The 19,310-nt window shown below is 42.9% G+C and overlaps 1 protein-coding gene across 2 annotated transcripts in view; it reads right to left on the bottom strand.

The window, feature by feature from the left end:
* Nucleotides 1-19,310, bottom strand: part of LOC106579747 (divergent protein kinase domain 2A) — an 81,948-nt gene that overhangs the window by 8,448 nt on the left and 54,190 nt on the right. For both annotated transcript variants that reach the window (XM_045702851.1, XM_045702852.1), the window contains exon 3: nucleotides 13,974-14,277. In XM_045702851.1, the coding sequence (XP_045558807.1) occupies nucleotides 13,974-14,277 (304 nt within the window). The remainder of the gene's footprint in view (nucleotides 1-13,973; nucleotides 14,278-19,310) is intronic.

Genomic DNA, 19,310 nt, shown 5'->3' with positions numbered 1-19,310 from the left:
GATATTAATATCATACAGTAGTCACCTAAGCCTATAGGCCTATGCATGCAATGTCCTGATACACTTAGTGCTCAAATCTCTGACAGCTGAACTGTGAGGTGGACAAATATCATTTTAGGAAAGTAAAAAAAAAATCTATAAAAACAACAGGCTATGAAGATTTGAATATTCTACACATTGAAACAGCAGGAATACTGTTTTTTTTGTAATTAGTTATAGGCTGTTTAAGGACTCGTAAATGTGACTCATTTTTCCAATATTCCTCGTTGCAGGGGGGGGGTGGACGGTCTCAATGGGGTTACACACCCAATGAATACGTTTAACTGGGGTCATATCTCAAAATGTCAGATAAATTAAAATCATAATAATATGACTAGGAATTTAAAAAAAAAAAAAAATGTGAAAGAGGGAGTGAGTCCATTACATTTCAACAGCAGTAAATGTATAATTAATATTCGTATCATTGTTTCAGATCAGATCCTCTTCCAATAAGCTGGAATTGATCTAGATTCTGGGAACAAATGGCCGTCTACCATGGGACAATCCTGGCAGCTTCAAGCAGGGCGTTTCAAAATGGCTGCTAGATGAGTCTATTTAAAAAAATAAAAAAAAATACATTTTCAAAATTGGCATGATGTGTAGTAGGGAAAATAATCAACATGAAAAATCTTACACGACCAGGCCCTGAAGGAGATTACTGAGAGTGTCTGTGACATCAGAAGCAATTATAGAAATGTATTTGGGATAGATTACAACCAGTAAACAAACTCATTAAACATTTAATCTGGCAGAAATAGAACAACCACTTTCCTGTTTTATGGAACCAATCAACATTTGGACAGTTTCCCATCTCCATCATCGGTGCACGTTATATTTCACTCTCTGTTCAGGGAGGTTTATAGAGGACAACACTCTCTGTTTAGGGAGGTTTATAGAGGACAATACTCTCTGTTCAGGGAGGTTTATAGAGGACAACACTCTCTGTTCAGGGAGGTTTATAGAGGACAACACTCTCTGTTTAGGGAGGTTTATAGAGGACAACACTCTCTGTTTAGGGAGGTTTATAGAGGACAATACTCTCTGTTCAGGGAGGTTTATAGAGGACAATACTCTCTGTTCAGGGAGGTTTATAGAGGACAACACTCTATTTAGGGAGGTTTATAGAGGACAACACTCTCTGTTTAGGGAGGTTTATAGAGGACAATACTCTCTGTTCAGGGAGGTTTATAGAGGACAACACTCTCTGTTTAGGGAGGTTTATAGAGGACAACACTCTCTATTCAGGGAGGTTTAGAGAGGACAACACTATTTAGGGAGGTTTATAGAGGACAACACTCTATTTAGGGAGGTTTATAGAGGACAACACTCTCTGTTCAGGGAGGTTTATAGAGGACAACACTCTCTATTCAGGGAGGTTTATAGAGGACAACACTCTCTGTTCAGGGAGGTTTATAGAGGACAACACTCTCTATTCAGGGAGGTTTATAGAGGACAACACTCTATTTAGGGAGGTTTATAGAGGACAACACTCTCTGTTCAGGGAGGTTTATAGAGGACAACACTCTATTCAGGGAGGTTTATAGAGGACAACATCTATTTAGGGAGGTTTATAGAGGACAACACTCTATTTAGGGAGGTTTATAGAGGACAACACTCTCTGTTCAGGGAGGTTTATAGAGGACAACACTCTCTATTCAGGGAGGTTTATAGAGGACAACACTCTCTGTTCAGGGAGGTTTATAGAGGACAACACTCTCTATTCAGGGAGGTTTATAGAGGACAACACTCTATTTAGGGAGGTTTATAGAGGACAACACTCTCTGTTCAGGGAGGTTTATAGAGGACAACACTCTCTGTTTAGGGAGGTTTATAGAGGACAACACTCTCTGTTCAGGGAGGTTTATAGAGGAAAACACTCTCTGTTCAGGGAGGTTTATAGAGGACAACACTCTCTGTTTAGGGAGGTTTATAGAGGACAACACTCTCTATTCAGGGAGGTTTATAGAGGACAACACTCTCTGTTCAGGGAGGTTTATAGAGGACAACACTCTCTGTTCAGGGAGGTTTATAGAGGACAACACTCTATTTAGGGAGGTTTATAGAGGACAATACTCTCTGTTCAGGGAGGTTTATAGAGTGGAAAACAGATCTCTCATGATAATGAAGCAGTTGGAGATCAGTTGGAGACCAATAGTTGGAGAGGAGGATGATTCCTGAGGATTCAATCATCATCATCAGGGGATCATCCGTTCTAAGGCAGTGGTTCTACGGCCCTGTCAGAACGACTCAGTCCCACCTGACGACACACGTTATGTTCTTCTATCCTTGTTGGGACCTCAAATGAACATTTCCATTCAGAATCCTATTTTCCTTAACCCTTAGCATAACCTTAACCCTAACTAACCGCTTACCCTAATTGTAACACTAAAACTACCCGTTAAGCTTAAAATAGCCTTTGTCCTCATGGGGGACTTAAGGTCCTTTAGGATAGAAAAACCAACACACACACACACACACACACACACACACACACACACACACACACACACACACACACACACACACACACACACACACACAGCCCCGCCAGCTAGCTAGGGTCCCATCTGTTGCAGATGGGCCCTTTCAGTTCAATCAGGGTTTTTGACAAAGACAGATTAAGACTGAGCCAGAAATACACATGCTCATGGTGAGGACAATTACATTTAAAAAGTTTCAGAAGAATCAAACATCATGGGCCAACTGACAGACTGACAGCATCGGGAGAAGGACACAACAATACATATATGAATGGTAACATACATTCTTTTGGAGAGATTGGAAACCCAAATTGGTCTACATGGACAAGTTCTGGCCTGGTTTAGATCTTATCTGTCGGAAAGATATCAGTTTGTCTCTGTGAATGGTTTGTCCTCTGACAAATCAATTGTAAATTTCGGTGTTCCTCAAGGTTCCGTTTTAGGACCACTATTGTTTTCACTATATATTCTACCTCTTGGTGATGTCATTCGAAAACATAATGTTAAATTTCACTGCTATGCGGACGACACACAGCTGTACATGTCAATGAAACATGGTGAAGCCCCAAAATTGCCCTCGCTAGAAGCCTGTGTTTCAGACATAAAGAAGTGGATGGCTGCAAACTTTCTACTTTTAAACTCGGACAAAACAGAGATGCTTGTTCTAGGTCCCAAGAAACAAAGAGATCTTCTGTTGAATCTGACAATTAATCTGGATGGTTGTACAGTCGTCTCAAATACAACTGTGAAGGACCTCGGCGTTACTCTGGACCCTGATCTCTCTTTTGAAGAACATATCAAGACTGTTTCAAGGACAGCTTTTTTCCATCTACGTAACATTGCAAAAATCAGAAACTTTCTGTCCAAAAATGATGCACAAAAATTAATCCATGCTTTTGTTACTTCTAGGCTGGACTACTGCAATGCTCTACTTTCCGGCTACCCGGATAAAGCACTAAACAAACTTCAGTTAGTGCTAAATACGGCTGCTAGAATCCTGACTAGAACCAAAAAATGTGATCATACTACTCCAGTGCTAGCCTCCCTACACTGGCTTCCTGTTAAGGCAAGGGCTGATTTCAAGGTTTTACTGCTAACCTACAAAGCATTACATGGGCTTACTCCTACCCATCTTTCCGATTTGGTTCAGCCGTACATACCTACACGTACGCTACGGTCACAAGACGCAGGCCTCCTAATTGTCCCTAGAATTTCTAAGCAAACGGCTGGAGGTAGGGCTTTCTCCTATAGAGCTCCATATTTATGGAATGGTCTGTCTACCCATGTGAGAGACGCAGACTCAGTCTCAACCTTTAAGTCTTTACTGAAGACTTATCTCTTCAGTAGGTCCTATGATTAAGTATAGTCTGGCCCAGGAGTGTGAAGGTGAACGGAAAGGCTGGAGCAACGAACCGCCCTTGCTGTCTCTGCCTTGCCGGTTCCCCTCTCTCCACTGGGATTCTCTGCCTCTAACCCTATTACAGGGGCTGAGTCACTGGCTTACTGGTGTTCTTCCATGCCGTCCATGGGAGGGGTGCGTCACTTGAGTGGGTTGAGTCACTGACGTGGTCTTCCTGTCTGGGTTGGCGCCCCCCCCCCTTGGGTTGTGCCATGGCGGAGATTTTTATGGGCTATACTCGGCCTTGTCTTAGGACGGTAAGTTGGTGGTTGGAGACATCCCTCTAGTGGTGTGGGGGCTGTGCTTTGGCAAAGTGGGTGGGGTTATATCCTGCCTGTTTGGCCCTGTCCGGGGGTATCATCGGATGGGGCCACAGTGTCTTCTGATCCCTCCTGTCTCAGCCTCCAGTATTTATGCTGCAGTAGTTTGTGTCGGGGGGCTAGGGTCAGTCTGTTACATCTGGAGTATTTCTCTTGTCTTATCCGGTGTCCTGTGTGAATTTAAATATGCTCTCTCTAATTCTCTCTTTCTCTCTTTCTGTCTTTCTCTCGGAGGACCTGAGCCCTAGGACCATGCCTCAGGACTACCTGGCATGATGACTCCTTGCTGTCCCCAGTCCACCTGGCCGTGCTGCTGCTCCAGTTTCAACTGTTCTGCCTGCGGCTATGGAACCCTGACCTGTTCACCGGACGTGCTTGTTGCACCCTCAACAACTACTATGATTATTATTATTTGACCATGCTGGTCATTTATGAACATTTTAACATCTTGACCATATTCTGTTATAATATCCACCCGGCACAGCCAGAAGAGGACTGGCCACCCCTCATAGCCTGGTTCCTCTCTAGGTTTCTTCCTAGGTTTTTGGCCTTTCTAGGGAGTTTTTCCTAGGGAGTTTTTCCTAGCCACCGTGCTTCTTTCACATGCATTGCTTGCTGTTTGGGGTTTTAGGCTGGGTTTCTGTACAGCACTTTGAGATATCAGCTGATGTACGAAGGGCTATATAAATAAATTTGATTTGACATAGAGGTGCAGTGAAACATGTTGTTTTTACAGGGTCGGCCATAGTAGTACAGCTCTTATGGAGTACAAATTTACACAAGAAGCAACCTATTATCACACAGTCAAACTCTCATTTCATTTAGTAAGTTCACCATTCTGCAGTTCTCACGAAATAACTGTTCTTGTTCTGCAATTGGTTCTTTCTTTTATATTATAAACAGATGCAAAACATCTGCAACATCTTGCAAAACAGATGCTTTCTTAGCTTTTTGGTGAAAGCACATTTTGCAATATTCTAAGTACATAGCCCAGGCATCACGGGCTCGCTATTTAGACACCCGGCAAGTTTAGCACTCACCATAATCATATTTACTATTATAAAAGTTTGATTACCTTTTGTTGTCTTCGTCAGAATGCACACCCAGGACTGCTACTTCAATAACAAATGTTGGTTTGGTCCAAAATAATCCATCGTTATATCCGAATAGCGGCGTTTTGTTTGTGCGTTCCAGACACTATCCGAAATGGTAAAGAAGGGTCGTGCGCATGGCGCATGGCGCAATTCGTGACAATAAAATTCTAAATATTCCATTACCGTACTTCGAAGCATGTCAACCGCTGTTTAAAATCAATTTTTACGCCATTTTTCTCGTAGAAAAGCGATAATATTCCGACAGGGAATCTCCTTTTCGGCAAACAGAGGAAAAAATCACAAAGGCGGGGGCGGTCGGGTCACGCGCATAAGCCCAGAGTCCCTTGATCGGCCACTTGAGAAAGGCGATAATGTGTTTCAGCCTGGGGCTGGAATGACGACATTCTGTTTTTTCCCGGGCTCTGAGAGCCTATGGAAGACGTGGGAAGTGTCACGTTAGAGCAGAGATCCTTAGTAAAAGATAGAGATGGAAAAGAAGTTCAAGAAATGGTCAGACAGGCCACTTCCTGTAAAGGAATCTCTCAGGTTTTGACCTGCCATTTGAGTTCTGTTATACTCACAGACACCATTCAAACAGTTTTAGAAACTTTAGGGTGTTTTCTATCCATATGTAATAAGTATATGCATATTCTAGTTACTGGGTAGGAGTGGTAACCAGATTAAATCGGGTATGTTTTTTATCCAGCCTTGTCAATACTGCCCCCTAGCCATAACAGGTTAACTGACTTGCTCAAGGGCACAGACAGATTATTTTGACCTTGTCGGCTTGGGTCAACGAGCCCAGCGGCCTTTCGGTTACTGGCTCAACGCTCAAACCACTAGACAATATATATATATATTTTTTTTTTATGAAGCCCGATGACTGAGGTGGTGTACTCCTCAATGCCATTGGATGAAAACATGGAACGTCTAGTCTGTGCTAAAAAAAAAAAGAAAACAGTTCTGTAGCGTAGCATCCGCGTCAACTGACCACTTCCGTATTGAGCTGGTACTTCCTGCTTTGGCGAGAGAGAGCTTTGTATGCATCTCTGTGTGTGGAGTAAAGATGGTCTAGAGATTTTTTCCCTCTTGTTGCATGCTTTTTTTTTTAATGAGGAATCATTTGGTTTCCTGGATCTTCTCACAGCATTATTAGGCTGCGTTGAGACACATTTATCAACGAGCCGAGTCGAGCTCAGTTAAACCCTACCATTGTGTCGCTGAGTTGTCATAATGCTTCAACATATGTACATTACACCATGGCGTGTTGGAAGAAACAATGTAAGTAACCTCATTTATGTCCCTCTAACTGCCCTGAATGCCTCTGCTGATTCCACAGCTATTGTATACTGTAATTATGTGCCTATGAACCAGAGTTATACTGTTACAACTGAGACGGTGTGCCCTAGGAGGAAGTCCACTGTGTGCAGCTCAACCTGCACTATCAACTCAAACATAAATAACATGAGCATGTCTACTTCTGCTAAGCTTCTCAGTAAAACAATGAAAACAAGCAAGCATCTCAGAACAGTGCTAGAAATATCCCACGTTAACATATGTAATTTAAGAAACAAGGTTCATGAAAATCAATCATTTGCTAGTAACAGATGACATTCATAATCTGACAATCTCTGAAATTATTTTTTTTTAGATAATACCTATGGTTATAACATTGACAGAAAAGCCAAAAGGTGGAGGTGCTGCTGTTTATATTCAGAACCACATTCCGGTGAAGAGGATCTCATGTTAAATACTGTTGAGGTAATATGGCTACAGGTTCATCTGCTTCACCTAAAGACCATTCTGGTGGGAAGCTGCTATAGACCACCAAGTGCTAACAGTCAGTATCTGGATAACGTGTGAAATGTTTTATCATGTACAGTGCATTCGGAAAGTATTCAGATTCCTTGACTTTTCCCACATTGTTAGGTTACAGCCTTATTTTAAAATTGATTAAATTGTCCCCCCCCCCCCCCGTTAATCTACCCCATAATGACAAAGCAAAAACAGGTTTTTAGAAATGTTTGCAAATTTATAGACAATTTAAAAACTGAAATATCACATAAATATTCAGACCATTTACTCAGTAATTTGTTGAAGCACCTTTGGCAGCGATTACAGCCTCGAGTCTTCTTGGGTATGACGCTACAAGCTTGGCACACCTGTATTTAGGGAATTTCTCCCATTCTTCTCTGCAGATCCTCTCAAGCTCTGTCAGGTTGGATGGAGAGCGTTGCGGCACAGCAATTTTCAGGTCTCTCCAATCGGGTTCAAGTCTTGGCTCTGGCTGGGCCACTCAAGGACATTCAGAGATTTGTCCCGAAGCCACTCCTGCGTTGTCTTGGCTGTGTGCTTAGGGTCATTGTCCTGTTGGAAGGTGAACCTTCGCCCCAGTCTGAGGTCCTGAGCGCTCTGGAGCAGGTTTTTATCAAGGATCTCTCTGTACTTTGCTCCGTTCATCTTTCCCCTCGATCCTGACTATTCTCCCAGTCCCTGCCACTGAAAAACATCCCCACAGCATGACGCTGCCATCACCATGCTTCACCGTAGGGACGGTGCCAGGTTTCCTCCAGACATGACGCTTGACATTCAGGCCAAAGAGTTACATTTTGTCAAACTCCAAGCGGAATTGGAGGTGTACCTGTGGATGTGGATTTCTTTTGATTTTCCCATGATGTCAAGCAAAGAGGCACTGAGTTTGAAGGTAGGCCTTGAAATACATCCACAGGTACACCTCCTATTGACTCAAATGATGTCAATTAGCCTATCAGAAGCTTCTAAAGCCATGACATCATTTTCTGGACTTTTCCAAGCTGTTTAAAGGCACAGTCAACTTAGTGTATGTACACTTCTGACCCACTGGAATTGTGATACAGTGAATTATAAGTGAAATAATCTATGCACAAAGTAGATGATTTAACCGACTTGCCAAAACTATAGTTTGTTAACAAGAAATGTGTGGAGTGGTTGAAAAAACTAGTTTTAATGACTCCAACCTAAGTGGAATGTAAACTTCCAACTTCAACTGTACGTGGATTTTGGTAGATATATGATAGTAACGTGTTGTGAAGAGTGTTATGAAATGTAATGTCATGTAATATTTAAAATTTTATAAAACTGTTAATGTTGCTGGATCCACTATTCATGTTTCAAGCATGGTGGTGGCTGCATCATGTTATGGGTATGCTTGTCATCTACAAGGACTAAGGAGCTTTTTAGGATAAAAAAATAAACTGAACAGTTAAGCACAGGCAAAATCCTAGAGGAAAACCTGGTTCAGTTTGCTTTCCAACAGACACTGGGAGACCAATGCACCTTTCAGTAGGACAATAACCGAAAACACCAAAGGCCACATCTACACTGGAGTTGCTTACCAAGTCGGCGTTGAATGTTCCTGAGTGGTCAAGTTACAGTTCTGACTTAAGTTGGTTTGAAAATCTATGGCAAGACTTGAAAATGGCCGTCTAGCAATAATCAACAACCAACAGCTTGAAGAATAAAAAAATAATAAAAATAATATATTGTACAATCCAGGCGTGCAGAGCTCTTAGACTTAGCCAGCAAATTGTAATCACTACCAAAGGTGACTCTAACATGTACTGACTCAGGGGTGTGAATACTTATGTAAATTAGATATGTTCTTTACTGTCATTATGAGGTATTGTGTGTAGATGGATGAGAAAATAAATACATTTAATCTGTTTTGAGTTCTAGCACTGTGCGTGGGGTGTATAACAAGGTCAAGCACAGGGAAAAAGAAAGTACTTTGTTGCTTCTTTCTCTGAAACTCCCAAAAAAAAGGCTGTCATTGTAAAATAAGAATTTGTTCTTAAGTGACTTGCCTAGTTAAATAAAAGGTAAAATAATTTTTTAATTTTTTTAATGTAAAAGTGTTACAATCACCTTCCTTTCCAACCAGAGGCTGGAAACAAAGCAGATTATTTCCAATTCAAATTCCTCCTGGATCTCTGGTTGACAGTGTGGTTAGAGACGTTTTTTTCCTCCTACCCTGATATCAGGCACCTCCACGTAAAGATGGTTTGATATTCTCCTCACACCACTTTCCCTCTCGTTTCAAATCACCCTGAGGACGCCATCGGGTCAAATACACAGAATACTTATGCAGTTACATTTTTTTTTACCAGACCAGCTTCGAGAAAAAAAAAAAAAACGGTAGTGTTGTGTGCTTTTGTTTTCCAAAAAGCCAACGGGACAAATGTCTCCTATTGTTATGCTAAACCTATGCTAAATAATAAAATGACAATATCCACCTAACCATGTACACTATAATCAGCATTATTACTATTAGCTAGACTGAACCTACTACATGTAGATGGTGTGATTGTGGCAGGAAACCAGATACCTGCTGAAGCCTTTTGCATGATGGAGTTTGAAGTCAAATTAGTCTGTATTTACATAGACACGATTTTACCTCAGGTTTAAGTGTCTTTCAGTCTCAGCTCTGGTTGTTCTTAAATGGAGTGTGTGTATATTTATAATATATATATATATTTACACATGTTAAGTTTGCTGAAAATAAACACAGTTGACAGTGAGAGGGTGTTTTTTTGTTTTGTTTACTGAGTTTATATCTATCTATCTATCTATATCTATATATCTATATATCTATATATATATATATATAAACTCAGTAAACAAAACAAAAAAACACCCTCTCACTGTCAACTGCGTTTATTTTCAGCAAACTTAACGTGTAAATATTTGTATGAACATAACAAGATTCAACAACTGAGACATAAACTGAACAAGTTCCACAGACAGAGATAAGTTCCACAGATAAGGTAGGGGTGGTTTACAGAAGATAGCAAGCACAATTTTGGTAAAGGACCAAGTCCATATTATGGCAAGAACAGTTAAAAGAAGCAGAGAAGCGACAGTCCGACAATCATTACTTTAAGACATGAAGGTCAGTCAATCCGGAACATTTCAAGAACTTTGAAAGTTTCTTCAAGTGCAGTCACGAAAACCATCAAGAGCTATAATGAAACTGGCTCTCATTAGGGCCGCCACAGGAAAGGAAAACTCAGAATGACCTCTGCTGCAGAGGATACGTTCATTAGAGTTAACTGCACCTCAGATTGCAGCCCAAATAAATGCTTCACAGAGTTCAAGTTACAGACACATCTCAACATCAACTGTTCAGAGGAGACTGTGTGAATCAGGCCTTCATGGTCGAATTTCTGCAAAGAAACCACTACTAAAGGACACCAATAATAAGAAGAGACTTGCTTGGGCCAAGAAACACGAGCAATGGACATTAGACTGGTGGAAATCTGTCCTTTGGTCTGATGAGTCCAAATTTGAGATTTTTGGTTCCAACAGCCTTGTCTTTACGAGACACAGAATAGGTGAACAGATGATCTCCGCATGTGTGGTTCCCACCATGAAGCATGGAGGAGGAGGTGTGGGGGTGCTTTGCTGGTGACACTGTCTGTGATTTATTTAGAATTCAAGGCACACTTAACCAGCATGGCTACCACAGCATTCTGCAGCGATACACCATCCCATCTGGTTTGAGCTTAGTGGGACTATCATTTGTTTTTCAACAGGACAATGAACCAACACACCTCCAGGCTGTGTAAGGGCTATTTGACCAAGAAGGAGAGTGATGAAGTGCTGCATCAGATGACCTGGCCTCCACAATCACCCGACCTCAACCCAATGGGGGTGGTTTGGGATGAGTTGGACCGCAGAGTGAAGGAAAAGCAGCCAACAAGTGCTCAGCATATGTGGGAACTCCTTCAAGACGGTTGGAAAACCATTCCAGGTGAAGCTGGTTGAGAGAATTCAAACGCATGTGCAAAGCTTACATAAAGGCAAAATACCATGGCATTTGGCATCATGCGGCAGGGACTGGAAGACTAATGATTATCGAGTCAACGATGAACGGAGAAAAATACAGAGAGATCCATGATGAAAACCTGCTACAGAGCACTCTGGACCTCAGACTGGGGCGAGGGTTCACCTTCCAATAGGAAAAAAAGACCCTAAGCACACAGCCATGATAACGCAGTAGTGGCTTCGGGACAAGTCTCTGAATGTCCTTGAGTGGCCCAGCCAGAGCCCAGACTCCGCAGAGAAGAATGGTAGAAACTCGTACCCAAGAAGCACCTTTCGCAGCTGTAATCGCTGCGAAAGGTGCTTTAATAAAGTACTGAGTAAATGGTCTGAATACTTATGTAAATATAATATTTTTTTTCCCCCCTTGTTTTTGTAAATGTTAAAAAAGCAAAAATGTAAAAAAAATATAAAACTGTTTTCGCTTTGTCATTATGGGGTATGGTGTGTCGATTGATGAGGTGAAAAAAAAACGATTTAATCATTTTTAGAATGAGGCTGTAATGTAACAAAATGTGGACAAAGTCAAGGGGTCTTCCTGGGTCTGACTACTTACAGAATGCACTGTATAAGCTACATTGTGCGCACACACACACACACACACGGTGAGTGTCCATCTGCTCTTTTGTGGTGACAGACCTTGTACTTTGGCCAGCATTTTATCTCAGTGTGTGTTTGTCACGATCCATCCCCATCTCTCTCTTTCCCGCGCACACACACACACACACACACACACACACACACACACACACACACACACACACACACAATCTGTCACAAGGCACAGTGGTGGTACCAGTCCCCCACAGACAGTGGTTTTATCATTTTAATAGGATTTCTACAGGGGGACACATTTAAAGCTCTTTTCCCACCCTCTGCTGCAGTGCTGGGGAGGTATGTGTGTGTGTGTGTGTGTGTGTGTGTGTGTGTGTGTAGACAGGGCGTTAGAGGGTAAACTAGTGGCATGGCTTCTGCATGGACAAGATATGAAAGTTTGTTCCACTTTTGATTCATCTATTGCCGTTATCACTTTTTGAAGGACAGACCTGGGGCAAAAGTTAGTTAGCAGGTCAACTCAATCTAGTTACATCTGTGCATCGCTTCCGTTGTAACGGGACATGTTGGACATGAAGCCCAAGCACAACCTTTCCATAGGTACCCTAATCTCTCGTGGATACTATTACCTTTATACATCTGTCACGACTGACTGGGGAATACGTGAGATAACACACAGCGTTAGTTCAGGTGGGGGAGGGGGGGATTTGGAAGGGGGGGGGCATTCAATGGTTATTAGGACGTTTCACAAAGCATCGCTTCCACTTAGAGAGGGGGGAGGGGAGAGAGACTTTTCCTTTTTTGAGAGGGTGGAGACTCCATTTAGACTACCACGTACGGTCTAGTATCTGACCCAATTCACGATTTGAGTTGTGGGTTAAAACAGAGATGATAAATCACCCTGATCCTCTCCCAGCACAAACCTAGACCAGAGACACTACTGAGTACCAGAGGATAGGTTGAGGATAGGTGGAGGATAGGTGGAGGATAGGTGACTGAGTACCAGAGGATAGGTAGAGGATAGGTGGAGGATAGGTGGAGGATAGGTGGAGGATAGGTGGAGGATAGGTGACTGAGTACCAGAGGATAGGTAGAGGATAGGTGGAGGATAGGTAGAGGATAGGTGGAGGATAGGTGGAGGATAGGTGACTGAGTACCAGAGGATAGGTGGAGGATAGGTAGAGGATAGGTGGAGGATAGGTGGAGGATAGGTGGAGGATAGGTGACTGAGTACCAGAGGATAGGTAGAGGATAGGTGGAGGATAGGTGGAGGATAGGTGGAGGATAGGTGACTGAGTACCAGAGGATAGGTAGAGGATAGGTGGAGGATAGGTAGAGGATAGGTGGAGGATAGGTGGAGGATAGGTGGAGGATAGGTGGAGGATAGGTGGAGGATAGGTGACTGAGTACCAGAGGATAGGTGGAGGATAGGTAGAGGATAGGTGGAGGATAGGTGGAGGATAGGTAGAGGATAGGTGGAGGATAGGTGGAGGATAGGTGGAGGATAGGTGGAGGATAGGTGACTGAGTACCAGAGGATAGGTAGAGGATAGGTGGAGGATAGGTAGAGGATAGGTGACTGAGTACCAGAGGATAGGTAGAGGATAGGTGGAGGATAGGTAGAGGATAGGTGGAGGATAGGTGACTGAGTACCAGAGGATAGGTGGAGGATAGGTGGAGGATAGGTGGAGGATAGGTGGAGGATAGGTAGAGGATAGGTGGAGGATAGGTGGAGGATAGGTGGAGGATAGGTAGAGGATAGGTAGAGGATAGGTGGAGGATAGGTGGAGGATAGGTGGAGGATAGGTGGAGGATAGGTGGAGGATAGATGGAGGATAGATGAAGGATAGGTGGAGGATAGGTGGAGGATAGGTGGAGGATAGGTAGAGGATAGGTAGAGGATAGATGGAGGATAGATGGAGGATAGGTGGTATAGTGAAGTAGTGCAGGGTGGTAGTGTGGTAGTATAGTGTGGTAGTGTGGATTACATTGCTGATTACATGCTTTTTTTTCATTAATAAGGCTATTTTATCATGAACAATATGATCTATCCACTAGAAATTCGTGGACAATAAGGACACATATGTAAAAAAAAAAGGATACATTTTTTCCAGTATAAAATCAGTCACCAAAATTGCCAAACATTCCAGTAACTTTGGTAAATTGCTGGTAGCTTTGCAACCTTAACCCATGACCCCCTTCCCAGCGGTGTGAAAACAACAACTCACTTTGTTTGATCAGTCTCTTGTCGGCCACAAGGACGTTCTCACCGTCCACCACGATGACCTTGCCGTCCCGCGGCCCCACGGCAAAGTTATCAAAGCTCACGTCCAGCAGGTAGAGGGCGAACTCAAAGTCGTTGTTGGTGAGCTGCTCAGCGATGTCCATCAGCTGTCGGGCCAGGTCAACCCTCTTGTCCCACGGAGCGTTGTAGAAAGACCACAGCTCCTCGCCGACGTAGTTCACCGCCACCACACGACCACACGCTCCCAGGTACTTGGCGAACGGCCAGCCCTCGTCTGAAGGGAAACTCTGTAGGGGAGAAAGGAGGGATGTTGGTTATTAGGAGAAAGAGGTATGGAGGAAAGAAGGGTTGTGGAACCCTCGTCTAACGGAAAGCTCTGAAGGAAGAAGTCCTGTTTTCATTTAGAACAGGAAAAACAACACCATATGAAGCGATATGGGGGAACACACACACACATAGGAGGGATGAAGATAATTTGATTAGAGAGGAGGAAGGAAGAGGAGATTAATACACAGTGATAATGTAGAAGTCTGTGCCTGATATTGGCAAAGTCGGTGGGATATTAACACAGAAAAACACAAACAAGTCCCCAAAATATATTGGAAAAAATGAAATGTGGATGTAGACGATGCCTGGCTTGTGTGGAGCCCTCAGCTATACTAAAACAGTCCATTAGAATTACAAATACAGTAACACCAATGGCTGTGGATGTTAATGCCGATTATTCATTGAATCAGGTGGCTCATTCATTACAAAACCCACTGCATTAATGATTTTTTTCCATTGGCAAGATTAGGAAAGATTAGGCATGACATGCTAGCAACAAAACACTGACACTACACATCCAATTATATCTGACCAAATTATGAAAGACAAGCATTGTAATTTTGAATTCCGTAAAGTGAGTGTGGAAGAGGTGAAAGAATTGTTGTTGTCTATCAACAATGGCAAGCCACTGGGGTCTGACAACTTGGATGGACAATAAATGAAGATAACAGCGGACGATATTGCTACTCCTATTTGCAACATCTTCAATTTAAGCCTACTAGAAAGTGTGTCCTCAGGCCTGGAGGGAAGCAAAAGTTATTCCCATACCTAAAAAAAGTAAAGCCCTCTTTTACTGGCTCAAATAGCCGACCAGTCAGCCTGTTATCAACCTTACTAAACTTTTGAAAAAAATTGTGTTTGACCAGATACAATGCTATTTTACAGTAAACCAATAGACAACAGACTTTCAGCACACTTATAGGGAAGGACATTCAACAAGCACAGCACTTACACAAATGACTCATGATTGGCTGAAAGAAATTAGCAAAACAGCCTCCACAATATTTTTAATCAGACTTCAGTGCGGCTTTTGACATTATCGATCACAGTCTGCTGCTGGAAAAACGCATGTGTTATGGATTTACACCCCCTGCTATAATGTGGATAAAGAGTTACCTGTTTAACAGAACACAGAGGGTGTTCTTTAATGGAAGCCTCTCCAACATAATCCAGGTAGAATCAGGAATTCCTCAGGGCAGCTGTCTAGGCCCCTTACTTTTTTCAATCTTAACTAATGACATGCACTTTGAGTAAAGCCAGAGTGTCTATGTATGCAGATGACTCAAGACTATACACGTCAGCTACTACAGCGACTGAAATGACTGCAACACTTAACAAAGAGTTGCAGTTAGTTTCAGAGTGGGTGGCAAAGAATAAGTTAGTCCTAAATATTTCAAAAACTAAAAGCATTGCATTTGGGACAGATCATTCACTAAACCTTAAACCTCAACTAAAACGTTTAATAAATAATGTGGAAATTGAACAAGTTGAGGTGACTAAACTGCTTGGAGTAACCCTGGATTGTAAACTGTCCTGGTCAAAACATATTGATACAACAGTAGCTAAGATGGGAAGAATTCTGAACATAACAAAGCGATGCTCTACCTTCTTAACAACACTATCAACAAGGCAGGTCCTACAGGCCCTAGTTTCTACCTTCTTAACAGCACTGTCAACAAGGCAGGTCCTACAGGCCCTAGTTTCTACCTTCTTAACAGCACTATCAACAAGGCAGGTCCTACAGGCCCTAGTTTTGTTGCACCTGGACCACTGTTCACTCCTGTGATCAGGCACCACAAAAATTGCAGTTAGCTCAGAACAGGGCAGTACGGCTGGCCCTTACATGTACACAGAGAACTAACATTAATAATATGCATGTAAATCTCTCATGGCTCAAAGTGGAGGAGGGATTGACTTCATCACTACTTGTTTTTGTAAGAAGTGTTGACATGTTGAATAAACCAAGCTGTCCATTTAAACCAGTAGCACACAGCTCAGACACCCAAGAGTAGCTGCTGCCTTGGCAGGAACTAATGGGGATCCATAATAAACCCCAGGAAGAGTAGCTGCAGCCTTGGCAGGAACTAATGGGGATCCATAATAAACCCCAGGAAGAGTAGCTGCTACCTTGACAGGAACTAATGGGGATCCATAATAAACCCCAGGAAGAGTAGCTGCTGCCTTGGCAGGAACTAATGGGGATCCATAATAAACCCCAGGAAGAGTAGCTGCTGCCTTGGCAACAGGAACTAATGGGGATCCATAATAAACCCCAGGAAGAGTAGCTGCTGCCTTGGCAACAGGAACTAATGGGGATCCATAATAAACCCCAGGAAGAGTAGCTGCTGCCTTGGCAACAGGAACTAATGGGGATCCATAATAAACCCCAGGAAGAGTAGCTGCTGCCTTGGCAACAGGAACTAATGGGGATCCATAATAAACCCCAGGAAGAGTATCTGCTGCCTTGGCAGGAACTAATGGGGATCCATAATAAACCCCAGGAAGAGTAGCTGCTGCCTTGGCAGGAACTAATGGGGATCCATAATACACCCCAGGAAGAGTAGCTGCTGCCTTGGCAGGAACTAATGTGGATCCATAATAAACCCCAGGAAGAGTATCTGCTGCCTTGGCAGGAACTAATGGGGATCCATAATAAACCCCAGGAAGAGTAGCTGCTGCCTTGGCAGGAACTAATGGGGATCCATAATAAACCCCAGGAAGAGTATCTGCTGCCTTGGCAGGAACTAATGGGGATCCATAATAAACCCCAGGAAGAGTAGCTGCTGCCTTGGCAGGAACTAATGGGGATCCATAATAAACCCCAGGAAGAGTATCTGCTGCCTTGGCAGGAACTAATGGGGATCCATAATAAACCCCAGGAAGAGTAGCTGCTGCCTTGGCAGGAACTAATGGGGATCCATAATAAACCCCAGGAAGAGCAGCTGCTGCCTTGGCAGGAACTAATGGGGATCCATAATAAATACAAATTCAAATGGAGAGTGTAAATGACAGAGTAAGGGTTGTGTTGGTATTACAGATTGGCTTTAATAAAAACACAGATACAGCAGACAGTTGATGGTTTGAGTTGTTACTGAGCTAGTAAACGTTGGTTAAACAATTAGTTGTTCTGTGATACTAGTTAAAATAGCTAGTTAGCCTAGCATCGGTACCAGGGCTGGTAAATTCGACATTTTGTGTTGTCACTATGAACTGCATTGTCAGGGAAATGTTTCTTCAAATTTGATTTTGAGCCCCCAGTCCTTGTTATGTGTGTATTTGGAAGGAAGCAGCTTCAATATTGCAGTAAGGCAAACACACACACACACACACCTGAAATGAGGAGTGTGTGCTACAGCTGCAGATGGCTAACTGGGCAGCCCTCTGAGGAACTGGATTGGCTACGTCTCATTACATTATCTCTCGCTCTCTCTTTTGCTCAATCGCTCTCCCTCCCTTTCTCCCTCCATTCCTCCCTCTCCAGGACAGTTACCTAGTCAAGACAATTACAGATGTGAGAAGGAATAAATTAGGGGAAAATGGAAAAACTAAAAACCAACCCATTTACTGGAGCCCACCTGAGTACTGTCTGCTAGCCATGCTGCCAGTCTGCTAGCCATGCTGCCACTCTGCTAGCCATGCTGCCAGTCTGCTAGCCATGCTGCCAGTCTGCTAGCCATGCTGCCAGTCTGCTAGCCATGCTGCCAGTCTGCTTTATTCAATCAGTGCGTGTGTGTGTGTGAATGCGTGTGTGTATTCAGTGTCAGTCCAAGTAGTGGTACACGCTAAACAAATTATTAGTCAGCTAACTAGGTCTGTGAATGGAATACATTAAGTTATATCAAGTGTGTAATATGATAACCTAGCCTAGTTTAGCATGTCATATGATAACCTAGTTTAGCCTGTAGAATGTCATATGATAACCTAGCCTAGTTTAGCCTGTAGAATGTCATATGATAACCTAGCCTAGCCTGTAGAATGTCATATGATAACCTAGCCTAGTTTAGCCTGTAGAATGTCATATGATAACCTAGCCTAGCCTGTAGAATGCCATATGATAACCTAGCCTAGTTTAGCATGTCATATGATAACCTAGCCTAGTTTAGCCTGTAGAATGTCATATGATAACCTAGCCTAGCCTGTAGAATGTCATATGATAACCTAGCCTAGTTTAGCATGTCATATGATAACCTAGCCTAGTTTAGCCTGTAAAATGTAATATTTGTATTTGTATTTATTAAGGATTCCCAAAGCAGCAGCAGCTACTCTTCCTGGGGTCCAGCAAAATTAAGGCAGTTTATAAAGTTTTAAAAATATTACAATACAGTCACAGATTTCACAACACACTGTGTGCCCTCAGGCCCCTACTCCACCACTACCACATAGCTACAGTACTAAATCCATGTGTGTGTATAGTGCGTATGTTATCGTGTGTGTGTGTGTGTGTGTGTGTGTGTGTGTGTGTGTGTGTGTGTGTGTGTGTGTGTGTGTGTGTGTGTGTGCCTGTGCCAATGTTTGTGTTGCTTCACAGTCCCCGCTGTTCCATAAGGTGTATTTTTATCTGGTTTTGTAAATCTGATTCTACTGCTGCATCAGTTACCTGATGTGGAATAGAGTTCCATGTAGTCATGGCTCTATGTAGTACTGTGCTCCTCCCATAGTCTGTTCTGGACTTGGGGACTGTGAAGAGACCTCTGGTGGCATGTCTTGTGGGGTATGCATGGGTGTCTGAGCTGTGTGCCAGTAGTTTAAACAGACAGCTCGGTGCATTCAACATGTCAATACCTCTCATAAATACAAGTAGTGATGAAGTCAATCTCTCCTCTACCACCAGACAAACTGGATCACCAGACAGACGGACAGACTTCTCTAGAAGTAGCCTTCTCTGTGTGATCCATCTGCAGCAGCTCTGCAGGGGGGGGGGGTTCAGTACAGTTAGGTTCAAATAGTCTACAACAGCATCCTGTCCTCTAGATAAAGACATGCAGGCACACAG

This window comes from Salmo salar, chromosome ssa19 (genome assembly GCF_905237065.1).
Source record: "Salmo salar chromosome ssa19, Ssal_v3.1, whole genome shotgun sequence".
Taxonomy (NCBI): Eukaryota; Metazoa; Chordata; class Actinopteri; order Salmoniformes; family Salmonidae; genus Salmo; species Salmo salar.
Note: the sequence above shows the minus strand (reverse complement) of the source record. Positions and strands in the feature narration are given on the sequence as shown.